General features: G+C 40.6%; 1 protein-coding gene across 1 annotated transcript in view; it reads left to right on the top strand.

The window, feature by feature from the left end:
- The window catches only part of farsb (phenylalanyl-tRNA synthetase subunit beta), a 47,469-nt gene that overhangs the window by 16,614 nt on the left and 13,059 nt on the right, over positions 1–17,796 (top strand). Inside the window, exons 13-16 of the mRNA XM_034206412.1 lie at positions 1,489–1,569; positions 3,858–3,950; positions 5,582–5,699; positions 7,287–7,439. Coding sequence (XP_034062303.1) covers positions 1,489–1,569; positions 3,858–3,950; positions 5,582–5,699; positions 7,287–7,439 — 445 coding nt within the window. The remainder of the gene's footprint in view (positions 1–1,488; positions 1,570–3,857; positions 3,951–5,581; positions 5,700–7,286; positions 7,440–17,796) is intronic.

Raw genomic sequence — 17,796 nt, 5'->3', positions numbered from 1 at the left:
AGTTTCAGAGTTAGATAGTTTGCTTGCTATTTGTATTAACAAATGCAGAAGTTCCACGAGGAGGGAAAAAGGCAACGAGCTATAATACTTCCAACCTGAAACATCGCCATCGCTACGATGGTGTGTTAAAAGCGTACGAAGACGCCTGCGCTGCTAAACTAGCGGCGAATCCAAAGCCAGCTGCAAAGGCACCGGGGCTTTTACCTATCGACGAGGCTTTTGAAAAAGGCAAGAAGTTTGCCAGAGACGACCCCAGGGCTAAAACGATCTCTAACTTCATTTTGCTCACTACTAGTCTTTTTTTACCACCAGGTGTGCAAAAACTACAGGTACATTTAATATATATATTATATTATTATCGGTATCGGTCTTGAGAAGCAGGAAGTTATCGGTATCGGTTTCAAAAAACCAATATCGTGCATCCCTAATTTTCACTGTCAGACAATCTGGAATTTCTAAATAAAATAAAAATCCAGTAAAAAACGAAATGACAATTAACAAAAAACTTCAAAAAAAGTTATCAAACAATAACTCCCACTGTAGACACACTTGGGTCCCCTACGGTGTGTCCACACAGCAGCTTTGACCAAATCTTGAAAATCCTGGAGCTGGGCGTGTCTGACAGCTTGGGGATTTCGCGACCAACAACCAATCACATGAATATCACATGAATATCCCGCCCCCGACATACAAAGCAAAAAAACCCGGTTCTTCTACACTATTGTCAAATAGGAAGGGCTATGATGAACATTTATTTTTTAACATTTTGAACATTTATGAGATTAATGTTTATGGTGCTATTTTATGCTACATTCCATGCTGGCTAATGATACTGTCTATGCTTGCTAGCAACGAAGTAAACTAGCAACGAAGTAAACTGGATATAAAATTCCCAAACAAGCGAAAACCTACCAGTTTCACCCACTGCCTCTGCCACCTCCCCCCATGCCTGGTTCCTCCGGTTTGTATCCCGGTAAGTAAATAGGGACTGGTCATAAAGAACCGGGTGATTTGCTACCGCAATAACTAAGTTCTCCTCCATTTTTGTGGAATATAGAAATGAACTGCGGGTCTGGTTCTCCCAGCTTGCACGCGGTTTGATTGGCTAGCGCTTGAACTGTCAGATTTGCATAAACGGATCTGATTGGCTGTCGCTTTCAGCTCAGCCTCAAAAGTTGAACATTGTTCAACTTTGGAATCCTGAACATCCTGGAAATCTTCGCCTCGCCCCCCCACAATGCAGTTCGGCGACAAGCGAGGGAAAGTGACGTCATCCCCATTCAAAGTCAATGGGCGGAGACGCGCTGGAAGCGGTGGACAAATCGCCAAAAGCTGCAGTGTGTACGGGCCGTTAGGTGTCTAATAATAATCTAAATCAAAGCGTTTCACCCAGCCCATAATATTGCTGTATCTCATTCACCATGGTGTGTTTTCTTATGTATTTGCTCTATATCTAATATATAATAATGCAATGTAATATCTTCCCAGTTCCCTCTGAATAAACTGACGGAGCTGTTGAGACAGGACCTGGCAGCGGCTGGCTTCACTGAGGCTCTCAACTTCGCCCTGGTAAGAACAAGAAACGCATCGTTATAGAGATTAAATAACTGATGCAATAACCAGATACCAGTAGTTTAAGGTGGCTATGGGTTAATCTGTCTGTACAACAGCTGCTGTGCCCATTGTATGTTTTTATCGTTTGTTTTAAGATAAGATTATTGGGAAATGTTTGCGTTTCAGCTGCATAAAAAACAGCAATAAACAATACTAGAATTTACACATCTCAAAATAGAATTAAAACGGCATTAAAAAGTAGAAAATATACAGTAGACCTTGAAGATAAAACAAATGTATACACTTTGACAATAAAACACGATTGAAAGGATGTTTTGAGCACTAGATGGTGCAATTGGGCCCATAAGATAAGATGGACCTTTATTAATCCTCGTGGGGGAATTCATTAGTTCAACAGCAACAGGGTGAGAATGAAAAACAGCACAGATTAGAGATTGATGCAATTTAAGATAAAATCAAAAATACAATGACAAATGTTGTGTCTCTGGGAAAGACACTTCTCCCCAAAGTGCTTCTGTGGAGATTGCACACAGTACTGAATGTATGTAAGTCACTTTGGATAAAAGCGTCTAACAAGTAACGTGTAATGATAAGATGGACCTTTATTAATCCCTGTGGGGAAATTCAGGAGTGGAGTGCTTCAGCTGGGCGTAAAAAAGTAGGTCTTAACTCTAACGTCGGGCTTAGCTACGTCCGACTTAGTGATTCGAATTTACACCGAGTGCACCAAGCCTGACTAGTCTCGGTCGTAGCTGCGCCTGGTCTTAAGATGCGCGTCCACGTGAATACACGCAAAACAGTAATTGTTGCCAAGCAACACACGTCTACATAATTTAACACTCGATCTCCTCCATTAAAAAGCAAGCTAAGACTTGGATAACGAAGTCATGGATAACGGAAACCAAAAGAAGAGAAAAATGAATTTTACCGATGGAGAAATTAGTAACTCTAAGTGGTGCACTAGTCATAACTAGGGATGGGTACCGAGCCCCGGTATTAAACGGGCCCCGGGGCTGAATTATTAAAGACTGGTACCGTTAAGCTCCGACGTTATCGGTCTTTTTATCGGTACTGGAGACATCTAAAATATGTCGTATGTATTATTGCTACACAAACATTATATTGCAGTTTTAGTTTCGCCAACTCCGTTTCTAATATGCAAAAAGACTGCAAAATGCTTCTGCGATTATTTTCGATCTTTCCAATCCAGTCCCCCGCCTGCTTGCGAGGGGGCGGGGCAGTTTACACACACGCAGCTGCTACATGCAGCAACACACACACACGGTGGAGATGGCCGAGAGAACACGCTCCGAGGTGTGGTTAAACTTTACCCGTCTCGATGCTCGTTACCAAAAGTGCAATAAGAGTTTAGCATGTAAGGGGTAAAGTAACACGAGCAATGTGTCTAAACATTTATCAAAAGTGCTCCACATCCAGACGGAGGAATGCACCGGGTTCGACTGTCTTTCTAGTAGCTCTGTAGCCCCGTCCACGAGTAACGTTTCCACGTCAGGTGTTATGTATGCCAGCAGCAACACGGAGTTAACTACATGATACAAACATGGGTTAATGATGAGAGGAAACTGAGTTATTTATTTAGTTAAAGTTTCAGCTATTCTGTCATCACATTATTTAATACGATTTGTTAAAACATTGTTGTTTCTTTTGATTTGAAATATTATTTATTTAATTTAAATAAAAAGCAATGTTAGTTTTGTTCACAATTTGTTTAGTTAGTTTACCTTATTTTGTTCTCCAAAAGAACCGATAAGAGAACCGTTAAAAGACCGGACCGATAAGCGGTATCGATGCAAGTAGTAGTACCGTTAAAACCTTAACGATACCCATCCCTAGTCACAACTTTAGTTTGGTCTTAACCTTCGGTTCCACATCGTTGTACGTAGAGTTACGCCCAGCTGGTGCTCTCCACTCCAGTAGTTTAACAGCAACAGGGTAAGGATGAAAAACAGGACAGCAGAGATTCACACAGATTAGAGATTAAAACAATTAAAGGTAAAAAAATAATTATATACTGTTATATATAAGTCACTTTAAAATAAGATATTAATTAAAATGAACATATATACATATTTGGGTCTATATATACGTTTAACTACAAATCACAGAATCAATCCATGGTGATATTGAGTGGAAACAGTCACCACACCAGGCATTAATAAGCCACCTTGATAACTTTATGACTCTCCTCCACCTGTTAATGTAACAGTAGCACACCAAAGAGTTTGATCATTATAAGGATCCGTCCTCCTCTCCTCCTGCAGTGCTCCACAGAAGATATATCAGACAAGCTTGGGAAGAAAATCTCCGAGACGAGAGCGGTTCACATCGCCAACCCCAAGACGGCGGAGTTCCAGGTAAAGAAGAACAGAACATAGAGATTTGCATACTGTGCCATTTAAAGGGGACCTATCATGCAAAATGCACTTTTTGATGTCTTTTATACAGATGTGTGTCCCCGGTGTGTCGGGGAACTCACGCAGCGTCAGAAAATAAAACCCTCTCTCTTTTCCTCCGTACCCACATCTCTAAAAACGGGGAACAACGGAGCTGATCCAGATTTGCGTCCGATATGACGTAATATCTGAAATGTGGACCCACGGCCCAATCAGAAACGTTGCTATCAGAAACAATGCCCGACTGTTTTGGACATAATATGGTCTGTGTTTACATTAGCATCGCTAACACTCAGAGCTAACCTGTACTGGAGAGCATGTGTGTGAAGAAGCAGGAAGTAAAAAGGAACTCACCTTGTGGTATAACCGGCAAGAGAGAAAGCCTTTGAGCTCCAGACTGTTTCAGATCCTTGATAATCCATGATATGGCGTTTCATCACGGCAGCATTTAGTTTAGACAGTAGCTGCCGGGTCCCGCATGAGCTCAGACCCCTCCTTTTCAATTTTAATTGTTTTAAAGCTTTATTCCCCAAATCAGCTCTTTAGAACAGGAAGTGAAATAGAGGGATATGAGGAATGGGTGATCCGTTTGGTATTTGGAGCAAAGCACTTCATATACTTATGTGCAAGCATACTTGTTTAAACTGTGGCTAGCAAATTGGTTTCACTTCTGTAATGACATTTGTAAAGGTGATTTATTTTAATTAGTTTTAATGGTCACCCCTACTTTTAGGCAATAGCATAGGTCTCAGATATATAAAAAACATGTCTATAGTATGTTGACATGAAATCAGGAAAATGATACGTCTTTCAGAATCACAATCCTCATTTTATACCAGAGGGGATTTCAGGTTTGAACGTTACTCCATTGGAGGACAAAAATACAATGACACAATGGAATAAACCATCATTCAAACATAAGAAGTTAAATGTGTACATTGTACTACAATGGGTCCTATATGCGGCCACAATTTGCATATTTAAAATGTAGTAGCTGTGTTTAGGTCCTGTTTGTGCATGTGTGTATTTATAAGCGTATCAAATATTACATAAAAATAACAGTGAAACCCACATTTCCCCAGAAGCGGATTCATAAATGATATCTCTATTTCTGTAACAATCATGTAAAAAAGTGTATTTTCTAATATACATTGTTGCATAGGTTAATTTTGCAGTACACATGTCATAAGATGATTTTAGAAATGAGGACAGTGATGTACTAAAAGTCCGAATTTATACAAAATAAAATCAGTATTAGTACAACAGTGTGAAACGTAATTTCCCCCTATGGGATTCATAAAGTATGTCGCCTTCTTCTCCATTAAATAACAACAATAATCATCGATTTAGTCAATTATGCATTGTTGCATAGGGTAATACCTGCAGCAAAACTCAATACAACTCTGGAGAATGATTTAAGAATGAGGAAAAAGTATTAATGGATTTAGATAAAAATGAATGCACAATGTTTTAAAAGTGATAGGTTGTAGTTTCTCCAGAAGGGGGCTCTCCCGTCCTCTCTGAGATGCAGCTCTGTGGATTCATGAAGTAAATCAACTTGCCTTGCCTTCACCTCCGTTTCTGCCCACCAGGTGGCGCGCACCACCCTGCTGCCCGGCCTGCTGAAGACCCTGGCTGCCAACAGGAAGATGCCCCTCCCCCTCAAACTGTTCGAGATCTCTGACGTGGTGCTGAAGGACGACACCAAAGGTAACAGTCTGCTGCATGTGGGAGGGGATAAAAGAAATATGTGTGAAAGTCCAGATCTCTTAATAAGTGGTTGATATTGCCCCATAACCCTTAAAAATAACCCTTAAAAATAACCCTTAAAAAACCCCTTAGAAAACTGCAACTAATCCAGAACGCCGCTGCCAGAGTCCTGACCAAAACAAAAAGAGTAGAACAAATCAACCCAGTTCTCAGATCGCAAACAATTCCCAAATTGGGATCATAAAGTACTTCTTATATTTTCTAACTGTAAATTTGTATTTCAACATGTGCTATTTTATTTCTATTGAGATGTTTACAATTAGGGTTAGGGTTATTTGTAGTCTTTTAATTTATCCAATGTACAATGTCATGTATTTTTTTCTGCTGCAACGCAAACATTTCCCAAATTGAGATCAATAAAGTACGGAGCTCCGAAACGGACATGAATTATTTATTTTTTAAAGTCAGGATAACGGTTTAGTATTTCATGAAAAAAACCCGTTATCTCTTATTCTCTCTTTTTTTAGTTTTCATGTCCCTGTAGGGGCTCTGCAATAAAGTACTTCTTAATTAACTAAAGGGGATCTATCATTCAAAATGCACTCTTTGATGTCTTTTCTACATAAACATGTGTCCCCGGTGTGTCGGGGAACTCACGCAGCGTCAGGAAATAAAACCCTCTCTCTTTTCCTCCGTACCCAAATCTCTAAAAACGGGGAACAACGGAGCTGATCCAGATTTGCGTCCGCTATGACGTAATATCTGAAATGTGGACCCACGGCCCAATCAGAAACGTTGCTATCAGAAACAATGCCCGACTGTTTTGGACGTAATATGGTCGGTGTTTACATTAGCATCGCTAACACTCAGAGCTAACCTGTACTGGAGAGCATGTGTGTGAAGAAGCAGGAAGTAAAAAGGAACTCACCTTGTGGTATAACCGGCAAGAGAGAAAGCCGTTGAGCTCCAGACTGTTTCAGATCCTTGATAATCCATGATATGGCGTTTCATCACGGCAGCATTTAGTTTAGATAGTAGCTGCCGGGTCCCGCATGAGCTCAGACCCCTCCTTTATTATTTATCAATTTGAATTGTTTTTAAAGCTTTATACACAAAATCAGCACTTTTGAAACAGGAAGTGAAATAGAGGGATAGGGAGGCGTGGCTAGAATGGGTGATCTGTTTGGTATTTGGAGCAAAGCACTTCATAGACATGTGTTTTATATATTTTTATATATCTGAGAGACCTGTGCTATTGCCTATAAATAGCCTGATAGGTGACCTTTAATATTAAACCCTCTTTAATGGTCACACATGCAGAGCGCACAGCACACACAGTGAAATGTGTCACCACGGCAGGGCAGGAGGTGAACTGGGACCTCTCCAAGTAGCAGTCCATATTTTAGGTCTGGTCGGGGACTTGAACCGGCGACCCTGCGGCTCACAGTCCAAGCCCCTACTGACTGAGCCACTGCCGGACTTATCTTAATGTTGATGTGAAGCACTTTGAATTGCCTCTGTGTCTGAACATGTGCTTTATAAATAAACGTACCTTACCCTTCCTCCTCTTCCTCCTCTTCCTCCCAGATGTGGGTGCGAGGAACAGCCGGCGTTTCTGTGCCGTTTACTACAACAAGAGCCCGGGTTTCGAGGTGATCCACGGCCTGCTGGACCGCACGATGCAGCTGCTGGAGGTGAAGTCAGAGCGAGGAGACGGGTACCACATCCAGGCCGCTGAGGGTGAGGAAAACATTCAGTCAAACTCACTTTTCTTACATAAACAATAACATAAACAAACAAATATAAACAACACTACCTCCCCTTCCCAGGTGATCAACAGAGTAACGACTTGTCTGTTTGTCATCTTGCAATTGACTTGTTTATCTAAATCGGCGTAATAAACCGTATTTAATTTCATGTTACTGTACAATATTTAATTTGACATTCTGTTCTTGCATCTATCATAACGGGTACCACATCCAGGCCGCCGGCGGTAAGAAGAGTAGCAGGAAAACATTCAGTCAAGGTGTATTTATGAAGCACTTTTCATACATAAACGATAACACTACCTCCCCTTCCCAGGTGATCAACAGAGTAAAAGCTTTTTGATTAATACGAACTGTCAGAACAACAGAAGTCAACAAACACAGGACTGATGAGAATAAGAATACATATAATTCATTTGAAAGCTAAATCAAAGAGGTGAGTCTTGAGTTGGCTGTTGGGCAAAATAATAGACATTTGAGCTAAGATGGAATAGGAACCCTATAAAACACAACTATAAAAAAGTTACATACAAAAAATCTATTAGGAAGCTGCAGCTGATTCAGAACGCTGCTGCTCGAGTCCTCACTAACACTAAGAAAGTGGATCACATCACTCCTGTTCTGAAGTCTTTACACTGGCTTCCTGTGTGTCAAATAATAGATTTCTAAATACTGCTGCTGGTTTATAAAGCACTGAATGGTTTAGGCCCAAAATACATTTCTGACCTCCTGCTAAATGATGAACCATCCAGATCTCTCAGGTCTTCAGGGACTGGTCAGCTTTCTGTCCCCAGAGTCAGAACTAAACATGGAGAAGCAGCGTTCAGTTATTATGCTCCAAATATCTGGAACTCCCAGAAACCTGCAGGTCCGCTGCAACTCTGACTACTTTTAAATCCAGGCTGAAGACTTTTCTTTTTGTCGCTGCTTTTAATTGAACTATTCATATCTTAGACTGCACTGTAACTTTTATCCATGTATTTTTTTCTTTTAATGTTTATTTTATTAGCTTTTCTTTTTAATGACTGATTTTAAATGACTTTTTCTTAATGTCTTTCATTTTTGTAAAGCACTTTGAATTGCCTTGTGTTGAAAGGTGCTATATAAATAAACTTGCCTTGCCTTGCACTTGATTGAATTAAAGGCAGAGGCAAACGGTAGTCTTCAGTATTGATTGTAAAGAAGTGAGACGTTACCTGTCGTGTCTTTTTGAAAGTCTTGCTCCTTCCTCTTTTGCCATTTTCTTTTCTGCTTAAGAAACATTAGCAGGGGGTCCGCGGGGTCTTAAAAAGTATTAAAAGTTGATAAATCAATTTAGCGAAAATGAAGGCTATTAAAAAGAATTAAACGGCATTTTCCAAGGTATTACATTTTGTAGCTTGTTTTCAATAAGTATAGGAATTGTCCAGAGAGGTTGTATTCTACAGTGTGCCTGAATGTAATCATGGCGTAGGTGTGTAGTGTGATTCTGTGTAGTTTATTGATGGCATCCCGTTGGGTTTTGACGTCATCTGAACAGGACATCGCACGCTCACTGCTTGATAGCGCGAAGGTCCGTTTACGCCGGTTGCTAAGCAACATCGTTATGGGGAAATGCAAGTTTGCGTCCAAATGGTTGGAAGATAAGGAGGAAGGACAATCAATACTGTATATAGGCAATGTGAGGTAAAGTGTGTTGCCAAGGTAACCGGTTAGAACTCAAAGTGACGATGAGGTCTTAAAATGTATGGACAGGGTCTTAAAAGGCATTATATTTGACTTCAGGATTCCTGCATATACCCTGATTTAAGATTATACAAAGTCCTCCTTTTCCCCCCTTAAGTGCTAAGATCAGGGTTCTTCTTACGGTCATTAAAAACCTAGACAAGTCATGGAAATTCAAAATGCTAATTCCAGGCCCTGGAAAAGTTATGGAAAACAATATATTTCCCAAAGTTTTGGAAAAGTCATGGAAATGTAACTAAAGTCAAATATAATTTATATTTTATCAAATCGTCGAAATAGTAATACTATAATGATAATAAATACTGTATCGTATAGTAATGAAACGTAAAACGGCATTTAACTGTCGTGGTACTTTGTGAATAACCTTCGTCTTCACCACGATCAATCAATCAATCAATCAATGTTTATTTATATAGCCCAATATCACAAATGTTACATTTGTCTCAGTGGACTTTACAGTTTGTACAAAATATCAGTATGACAATACGACACCCTCTGTCCTTAGACCCTCACATCGTACAAGGAAAAACTTCCGAAGAAAACCCACAGTTTAAAGGGAAAAATGGGAGAAACCTCAGGGAGAGCAACAGAGGAGGGATCCCTCTCCCAGGACGGACAGACGTGCAATAGATGCCGTGTGTAAATTGAAAAGATAATACATTTGCAACATAGGTAGTCCAAATGTTTGGAAATGCATGTGTGTATAATAGGAAGATGAATCCACGAGGATATCCATCCAGGACCTATGATCCAGGACCACAGCCACGACTCAAGATCCAGGACAGAGGAGCGCAGGATCATCCATGACTCCGGATCCCGGCGTATACAGACACCAAAAAGAAAGACATTTGGGGAAGCTGGGTTAATCGGAACATGAGAGTACACAGGTATAGACAGAGAGAAGGAAGAAGTAAGATCTCCCCCGACAAACTAAGCCTATATCAGCAAAACTAGGGGCTGAATCTAATCAGCCCTAACTATAAGCTTTATCAAAAAGGAAGGTCTTAAGCGCACTCTTAAAAACGGATAGGGTGTCTGCCGCCCGAACACAAACTGGAAGCTGATTCCACAAATGTGGAGCTTGATAAGAAAAGGCTCTGGCTCCCATTGTACTTTTAGAGACTCTAGGAACAACCAACAACCCTGCATTCTTGGAACGCAATGCCCTAGTAGGACAGTAGGGTATAATGAGTTCTTTAAGGTAAGATGGCGCCTGCCCATTAAGGGCTTTGTAGGCGAGAAGAAGAATTTTAAATTCTATCCTGTGTTCTATAGGGAGCCAGTGTAAGGCAGCCAGAACAGGAGTAATGTGGTCCCTTTTCCTAACTCTGGTTAGTACACGAGCTGCAGCATTTTGAATCAGCTGAAGCGACTTGACTGACTTCTTGGTACACCCTGATAATAAAGAGTTACAATAATCCAGCCTTGAAGTAACAAATGCATGGACTAGTTTCTCTGCATCGTTTTGAGGCAAGATATGCCTGATTTTTGCAATGTTACGTAGATGGAAGTAGGCGGTCCTTGAAATTGATTTTATGTGGGCGTTAAAGGATAAATCCTGATCAAATATAACACCAAGATTCCTTACAGTCTCACTGGAGGCCAAATTAATGCCATCCATGGTTAATATATCCTTAGATAATTTGTTTCGTAGATTCTTCGGGCCAAGTACAATAACTTCAGTTTTGGTCGTGTTTAACATCAAAAAGTTTAAGGTCATCCACGTTTTTAAGTCCTTAAGGCAGTCTTGAATTTTATTTAGATGATTAATTTCATCAGGCTTGATTGATAAATATAGTTGAGTATCATCCGCATAACAATGAAAATGTACAGAATGATTCCTTATAATATTGCCTAACGGAAGCATATATAATGTGAACAAAATAGGTCCGAGCACTGAGCCCTGTGGCACTCCATGGCTAACTTTGGTTTGCGTGGAAGATTCATCATTGACACGTACAAACTGAGAGCGTTCAGATAGATAGGACCTAAACCAGCCTAAAGCAGTTCCCTGTATGCCAACTAAGTGCTCTAGTCTTTGCAATAAGATATCATGGTCGATAGTATCAAATGCAGCACTGAGATCGAGCAAAACAAGAATAGAGACACGTCCCTTGTCAGAGGCTATTAGAATGTCATTTGTGACTTTAACCAGAGCTGTCTCTGTGCTATGATGTGTTCTAAAGCCAGACTGAAAATCTTCAAATAAATCATTGTTTTTTAAGTAATCACACAACTGTTTTGCGACCGCTTTCTCAAGAATTTTTGAGAGGAACGGAAGATTGGAAATAGGTCTATAATTGGCTAAAACCTCTGGATCGAGGTTGTGCTTTTTAAGAAGCGGTTTTATCACTGCTACTTTGAATGATTGTGGAACATAGCCTGATAATAAAGACATATTCATAATATTTAATAAATAAGTGCTAATTAATGGAAAAACTTCCTTCAACAGCTTAGTTGGAATTGGGTCTAACATGCACGTTGATGGTTTAGAAGAGAGAATCATTGAATTTAATTGTTCAAGGTTAATGGCTGAAAAGCATTCTAGTTTACTATCTAGTGTAATATTAGAACTTACGTTTCCGGGAGCTGTTGATAACACTATACTGGTCAAAGGCAAGAGGTCATTAATTTTGTTTCTAAGAGTAACAATTTTATCGTTAAAAAAGCACATAAAATCATTGCTACTGAGTGCTATGGGAATAGAAGGCTCAATCGAGCTGTGGCTTTCTGTCAGCCTGGCTACAGTGCTGAAAAGAAATCTTGCATTATTCTTATTCTCATCTATTAATGAAGAGTAGTAGGCTGCTCTCGCTTTACGCAGTGCTTTCTTATATTCATTGAGAGTAATATGCCAAATTAAACGAGATTCTTCAAGTTTAGTGGAACGCCATATCCTTTCAAGTTGTCTCGACTTTTGCTTTATTTTGCGGGTTTCAGCATTATGCCATGGAGCTAATCTATGTTGTTTTATTTCTCTTCTTTTCAAAGGAGCAACAGAGTCTAATTTTATTCGCAGCGCATCTGTAGCACTATCAACAACATGATCAATTTGGGGTGGTGTACATTTTGTATAAGTTTCCTCCCTTACATGCAGACATGCTATCGAGTTAAGTATTGGTGGAATCTCTTCCTTAAATTTGGCTATAGCACTAAGATAGGTTTCTAATGCAGGAGCTTTTGACTAATGCTTTGTAGTCTCGTAACAGTACTTCAAAAGTTACTAAGAAATGGTCGGATAAAGCAGGATTATGCGGTTCGACTAATAGTTGCTCAATTTCAATACCATAAGTCAGAACAAGGTCGAGAGTGTGATTATAGCAGTGGATTGGTTTATTTACACTCTGACAGAAACCAACAGAATCTAATATAGAGTTAAATGCAACAGTAAGGCTATTTTTATCATCGTCAACATGAATATTAAAGTCACCTACGATAATTACTTTATCTGTTTTAAGAACCAAAGTTGATAAAAACTCAGAGAATTCTGATAAGAATTCTGAATAAGGACCTGGTGCACGGTACACTGTAACAAATAAGATTGGCTGCAAAGTTTTCCAGGTCGGATGCGTAAGACTAAAAACAAGACTTTCAAAGGAGGTATAATTTAATTTTGGTTTAGTATTGATAAGTAAACTTGAGTCAAAGATTGCTGCAACTCCACCTCCTCGGCCCGTGCCTCGATCTAGTTTTAACTGTATTTCCTCGAACAAAGTTGTAACTTACAGCGACTGTTTGTTCTGTGAAGCTTCGTGAAATACAGCCTGACGTCGATGACAGGAAAATACTTAAAAGCTAGTGTTTGTGTAAATATTTTCACACAGAAAGGAGAAAACAACAGGGATGTAACCCCCCGTGATTTACTGTGTATTTATTTAATTGCAAATAAATCCAGATCACAGACGGTTACATTGCAGGTCTTATGGAGATGATGGAAATCCAGTTTGAGTTTATGACTTGCATTGTGTGTTTGTCTCCTGGACGTAATCTGCCCTCAGAATGACCTGCAACGAGTTTAGATCAGATCAATGGAGGGCAATGGATACACGAAGGCGGGGCCGGCCCTGCACGAAGGCTTCGGAAAACAAGAGAAAGCAATAATATTGATCTTGTTGGAAGAGACGATTTCAGGATCTACTTTTGGTCATTGTGCATTAAGACAGGCTCCTCTCCTCTCTCCTCTCTCCTCTCTCCTCTCTCCTCTCTCCTGTCTCCTCCTCTCCTCTCTCCTCTCCCTCTCTCCTCTCTCCTCTCTCTCTCTCTCTCTCTCTCTCTCTCTCCTCTCTCCTCTCTCTCATCCCTCACCTCTCTCTCCTTATCTCCTCTCTCCTTGGATTACTTGCTCCAAGGTCACTGCAGGATATCTATTGTCTGCCCATTCAGACTGCAAATCAATGCTCTGAAGTGTGTGTGTGTGTGTGTGTGTGTGTGTGTGGTGTGTGTGTGTTGTGTGTGTGTGTGTGTGTGTGTGTGTGTGTGTGTGTGTGTGTGGTGTGTGTGGTGTGTGTGTGTGTGGTGGTGTGTGTGTGTGTGTGTGTGTGTGTGTGTGTGTGTGTGTGGTGTGTGTGTGTGTGTGTGTGTGTGTGTGTGTGTGTGTGTGTGTGTGTGTGTGTGTGTGTGTGTGTGTGTGTGTGTGTGTGTGGATATTAGATGAAATGACCGTTAATGTTTTCCTCTGCTCACATCTCTTTTATTCTTTTTTTATGACCCTCAACTTACTCCTGTTGAAGTTATGTCAAATAAAAGTATTACAATTAAGTATGTACTTCATGTACTTCAATAATATAATAACTTCTGATGTTTTATATCATTTGAATTCTATTTTTAAATATCTTTATTCTGAAAATGAGCAACTGTCACGATTAGGATAAATAATTCTGTAAAAGTAATAACTCATAGATAATGATTCTGATAATAACAGATTGAAACGGTGAGATTATTTTAAGAGATTCTCGACCAAACATTGATTTATTTTTTCCGATTCTAGTCCAGGACTTTTCTGCAGCTCCTCAATACTTCATTCAGATATTTAGCTTTCACCAAATATTGCACTTACTTTGATTTGGATATTGCACTAGTTCATATTGCAATTTCGATGTATTGTGCAGCTCTGGTGTAAAGTCTGCAGTGTGGGAGAGTGCATGGGAGTCACGTCACCCACTGCAGTGCTGAGCAGCGAGTCTGACACACACACACACACACACACACACACACACACACACACACACACACACACATTCTCTCTCTGCTCAGTGCTCTCACACTAATGCACAACACACTCACTCTCTACCATCTCTGAGATTTCTTCCTGCACCATTAGCCCATTTCCCTCCCCCTCCACATATGTCAGCGTGTCCTTAACCCCATTACAAGGTCACGACCCATAGTCTGAGAGCTCACCTGACACACACACACACACACACTCTGAGGAAGTGTCCATCAGCAGCTAACACACCATGGCTGAGGGAATTCACGTCAGCTGCGTTTCCTACACTCAGCGGGGGGGAATAAGGTTGAAATGACGAGTCAGGGGATCAGAAGTGGAGGAAGAAACCACTTAAGAGGCAGATGCCCTTGTTCTACTTAACAACTGTGTCCAATGGAAATCCTGCTTTTGTCAGGAAAGATGTGGCTTCTCTTGTTCAGATATTGACCTCAAGTGTTCGCCCTTTAAGTATTTTTAAAGTTGGTTCTAAGCGGTACACCTGCTTTCTCTCTAATATCCAACAGGAGGCAACTCAACTCAAAAAAGTGTCAGATTGTGTAGAAGTCTACGAGAAAATGGCGCTACTTCTCACCTGATGAGTGATTATGATCTCAAACACTAGTTTCAAGTCTTCTTCAATACAGCGTCTTGCTCATGTTGTAAAATATAGTCCCATTGAGTGTTGAATAGGCGATAACGCACGGTCTGCTTGATGGAGTTGCTACCTAATGATTGACAGGTCGTTAACAAGAAGGAAAGGAATGAAGATGATAGAAAGAGAGTTGGACGGAAAGAAATGAAAATCGATAGAGTAGTGCCTTCTCTCTGATATTCAGCATCTAATCAGATTTTTTGTTCTCAGTTACAATTTCATAAAGTTTGTGTTTATAATGATGTTCATTTTGTGAATTATAGTCTCATTTAGAGTTAAATGGACGATGAAGCATTGTATACTGTGTTTCCCCTACCATTGTCTTGGAGGGGCGCTGCACCCCGCCAACGGAGCCCCGCGCCCCCCTGAAATTCAAGGTGTTTTTAAATATATATATATTACCAAATTGCAACTAATCTATATCTACTGTCACTTTTCACACGGAACATGTGCTTTTTTATTAAATAAACTAAACGCTTTCATTTTAAGTTGTGAGTTTAGTGTTTTGGACCCGAACGGCCCGTCCACACTACAGCTTCAAAAAAAGCTTGGAGCTGGGCGTGTCTGAAGCTCGACCAACAACCAATCACATGAATCTCCCGCCCCTGACACACAAGCAGCGGTTTGATTGGCTAGAGCTTGTACTGGCATATGATTTGATTGGCTGACGCTTCTGCCGAAAGCTTCAGAAGCTTCAAAAGTTGAACATTGCTCAACTTTTGCAGCCAAACGCCAGGAAAGCTCCGCTCTGCTTCCCACAATGCAGTTCGGCGAAAAGTGACGTCACCCCATTCAAAGTGAATGGGCAGACGTGTTGGAAACCGTTTTTGAAGCTGTCGAAGCTGTAGTGTGGACGGACCGTAAGAAACACTGATGCATTAATCAATAACAATAATCCACAGCTCCTCTCTCTGCTCCAGAGGATTAATACCCCCCCCCCGCTCAGGCAGCACCCCCCCCCCCCCCCCCCCCAAAAGCAGTAAACCTAGGGGAAACACTTTTGTGATGGACAGGTCAAAAACAAGGTGAAAACGCCAAAACAATGGGTGACGTAATCATGACCTTTAGCCAAGCTGTGAACACAACATTGACATATCGTCAATAAAACGTTATTATGGTAAACTTCCTCATGTATACATCCAGCAGAAAGGGGGAAACATCATAATTTAACTGTTTCTGTCCATCTGATAACTTTTATTTTCTCTGTTAGCTCTGTTTTTGTCTCTGCTAACTCCTACAGGAGATATTTGGCTCTTTAACGACCAAATTCATCCACTGAATTGACCAAGTAGTTGCCAACGTTGTCTGTCTGCTGCTTGTGGACTAGAAGTTGTTCAGTGGGTTTTTCTGCAATGTTTTACTGACTGGATAAATGCGTCTCCTTCTGCTTATGAGCAACTCCTAATGTTATTATGACCAAAACAGTTAATCAAATAAGATGTACTTTATGAATCCCAATTTAGGAACTTTTGTTGATGCAGCAGCATAAAACAAAACAAGGCATTGCACATAATAACAATTTAAAAGAGTAGAAATAAACTATTCTAAAAATAGAAACATCTCGAAATAGAAATACACTTGTAAATAGTTGCTAACGTTGTCTGTCGGCCGCTTGTCGACTAGCAATTGTTCCGTTTTTTCTGGAAACATCAAAGACCAAATGTCAGAATAATGCTTTAAGTACTGCTGTTGTAAATACTTAGTATAGCTAGATGTCAGATTAATACATGAAACAAAGACTACCCTTATAAAGGATTCATAATTAGGTTATGAATTAGGTTGTAAACACTTTATTAATCATTATGAACCATTTATAAACCAGTTCTAACATAGTTTTCATACATCAACACAGGCTCACTATTTGGCAAGAGGGCTAAGCCTTATATTGGCTACTTAGCGAGAATCAACTCAGTGAGCAACAGATACCAAGGATGCTGGCTGATGAAGGACACGAAGTAAGCTAGGTAGCCAATATAAGACTTGGTCATCTTGCCAAATAGTGAGCCCATATTTATCTGTACTGCTAAGTCTTAAAGGTGGGGTAGGTAATTTTGGAGTAACCAGCTAGTGCGCTAGAATTTGAAAATACACAGCTGGAAAAAATCTGCCACTACCTCACAGAGCCCCTCCTCCAACACACACGAACGCGCACATGACCAATGAGGGCACGAGATAAGTTTGTGCCCAGATGGAAGGCTGACAGGCAGTTAGGCCGTCCAGTTACTATAGCCGGGCCGGCTCAGATGATTGGGCGTGCTTTTTACAGCGCCACGGCTTCCACAGATGACTTTTATTTATTGATTTTTTGTCAAAGCACTTCAGATATTCATTGCTATCGGGATGTTAAGAGCATTCCATGGAATATAACAAAAAGTGTATCTCGAGCCGGTTTCTCAAACTTACCTACCCCACCTTTTAAGGCCCGGACACACCAAGCTGACACCAAATAACTGACACAGACGGACCCCCGACTGTTGCGTCGCCTCGCGTCTCTGCGTCTTAGCCATGTGTCGCACTGGAACACACTTCAGCCGACGGTCAAGTAGCACGCACGAACTGCGCATGCATGAGTGGCAATAACTCTCCTTACCAGCCGGCGGCGGTAGTGTGTATTCATCATTCAAAAGAGGCAACAACCAGAAGACAGGCTGCGCGATAACCGAGAGAAGAAGAACAGACTGCGTGATATAAACAAACAACGAATAGCGTTCCATTTTCATTCTACAGCGAGAAACTCACGGGGCTTTC

Source organism: Gymnodraco acuticeps, unplaced genomic scaffold (genome assembly GCF_902827175.1).
Source record: "Gymnodraco acuticeps unplaced genomic scaffold, fGymAcu1.1, whole genome shotgun sequence".
NCBI lineage: Eukaryota > Metazoa > Chordata > Actinopteri > Perciformes > Bathydraconidae > Gymnodraco > Gymnodraco acuticeps.
This window is presented reverse-complemented; position numbering and strand designations above follow the sequence as displayed.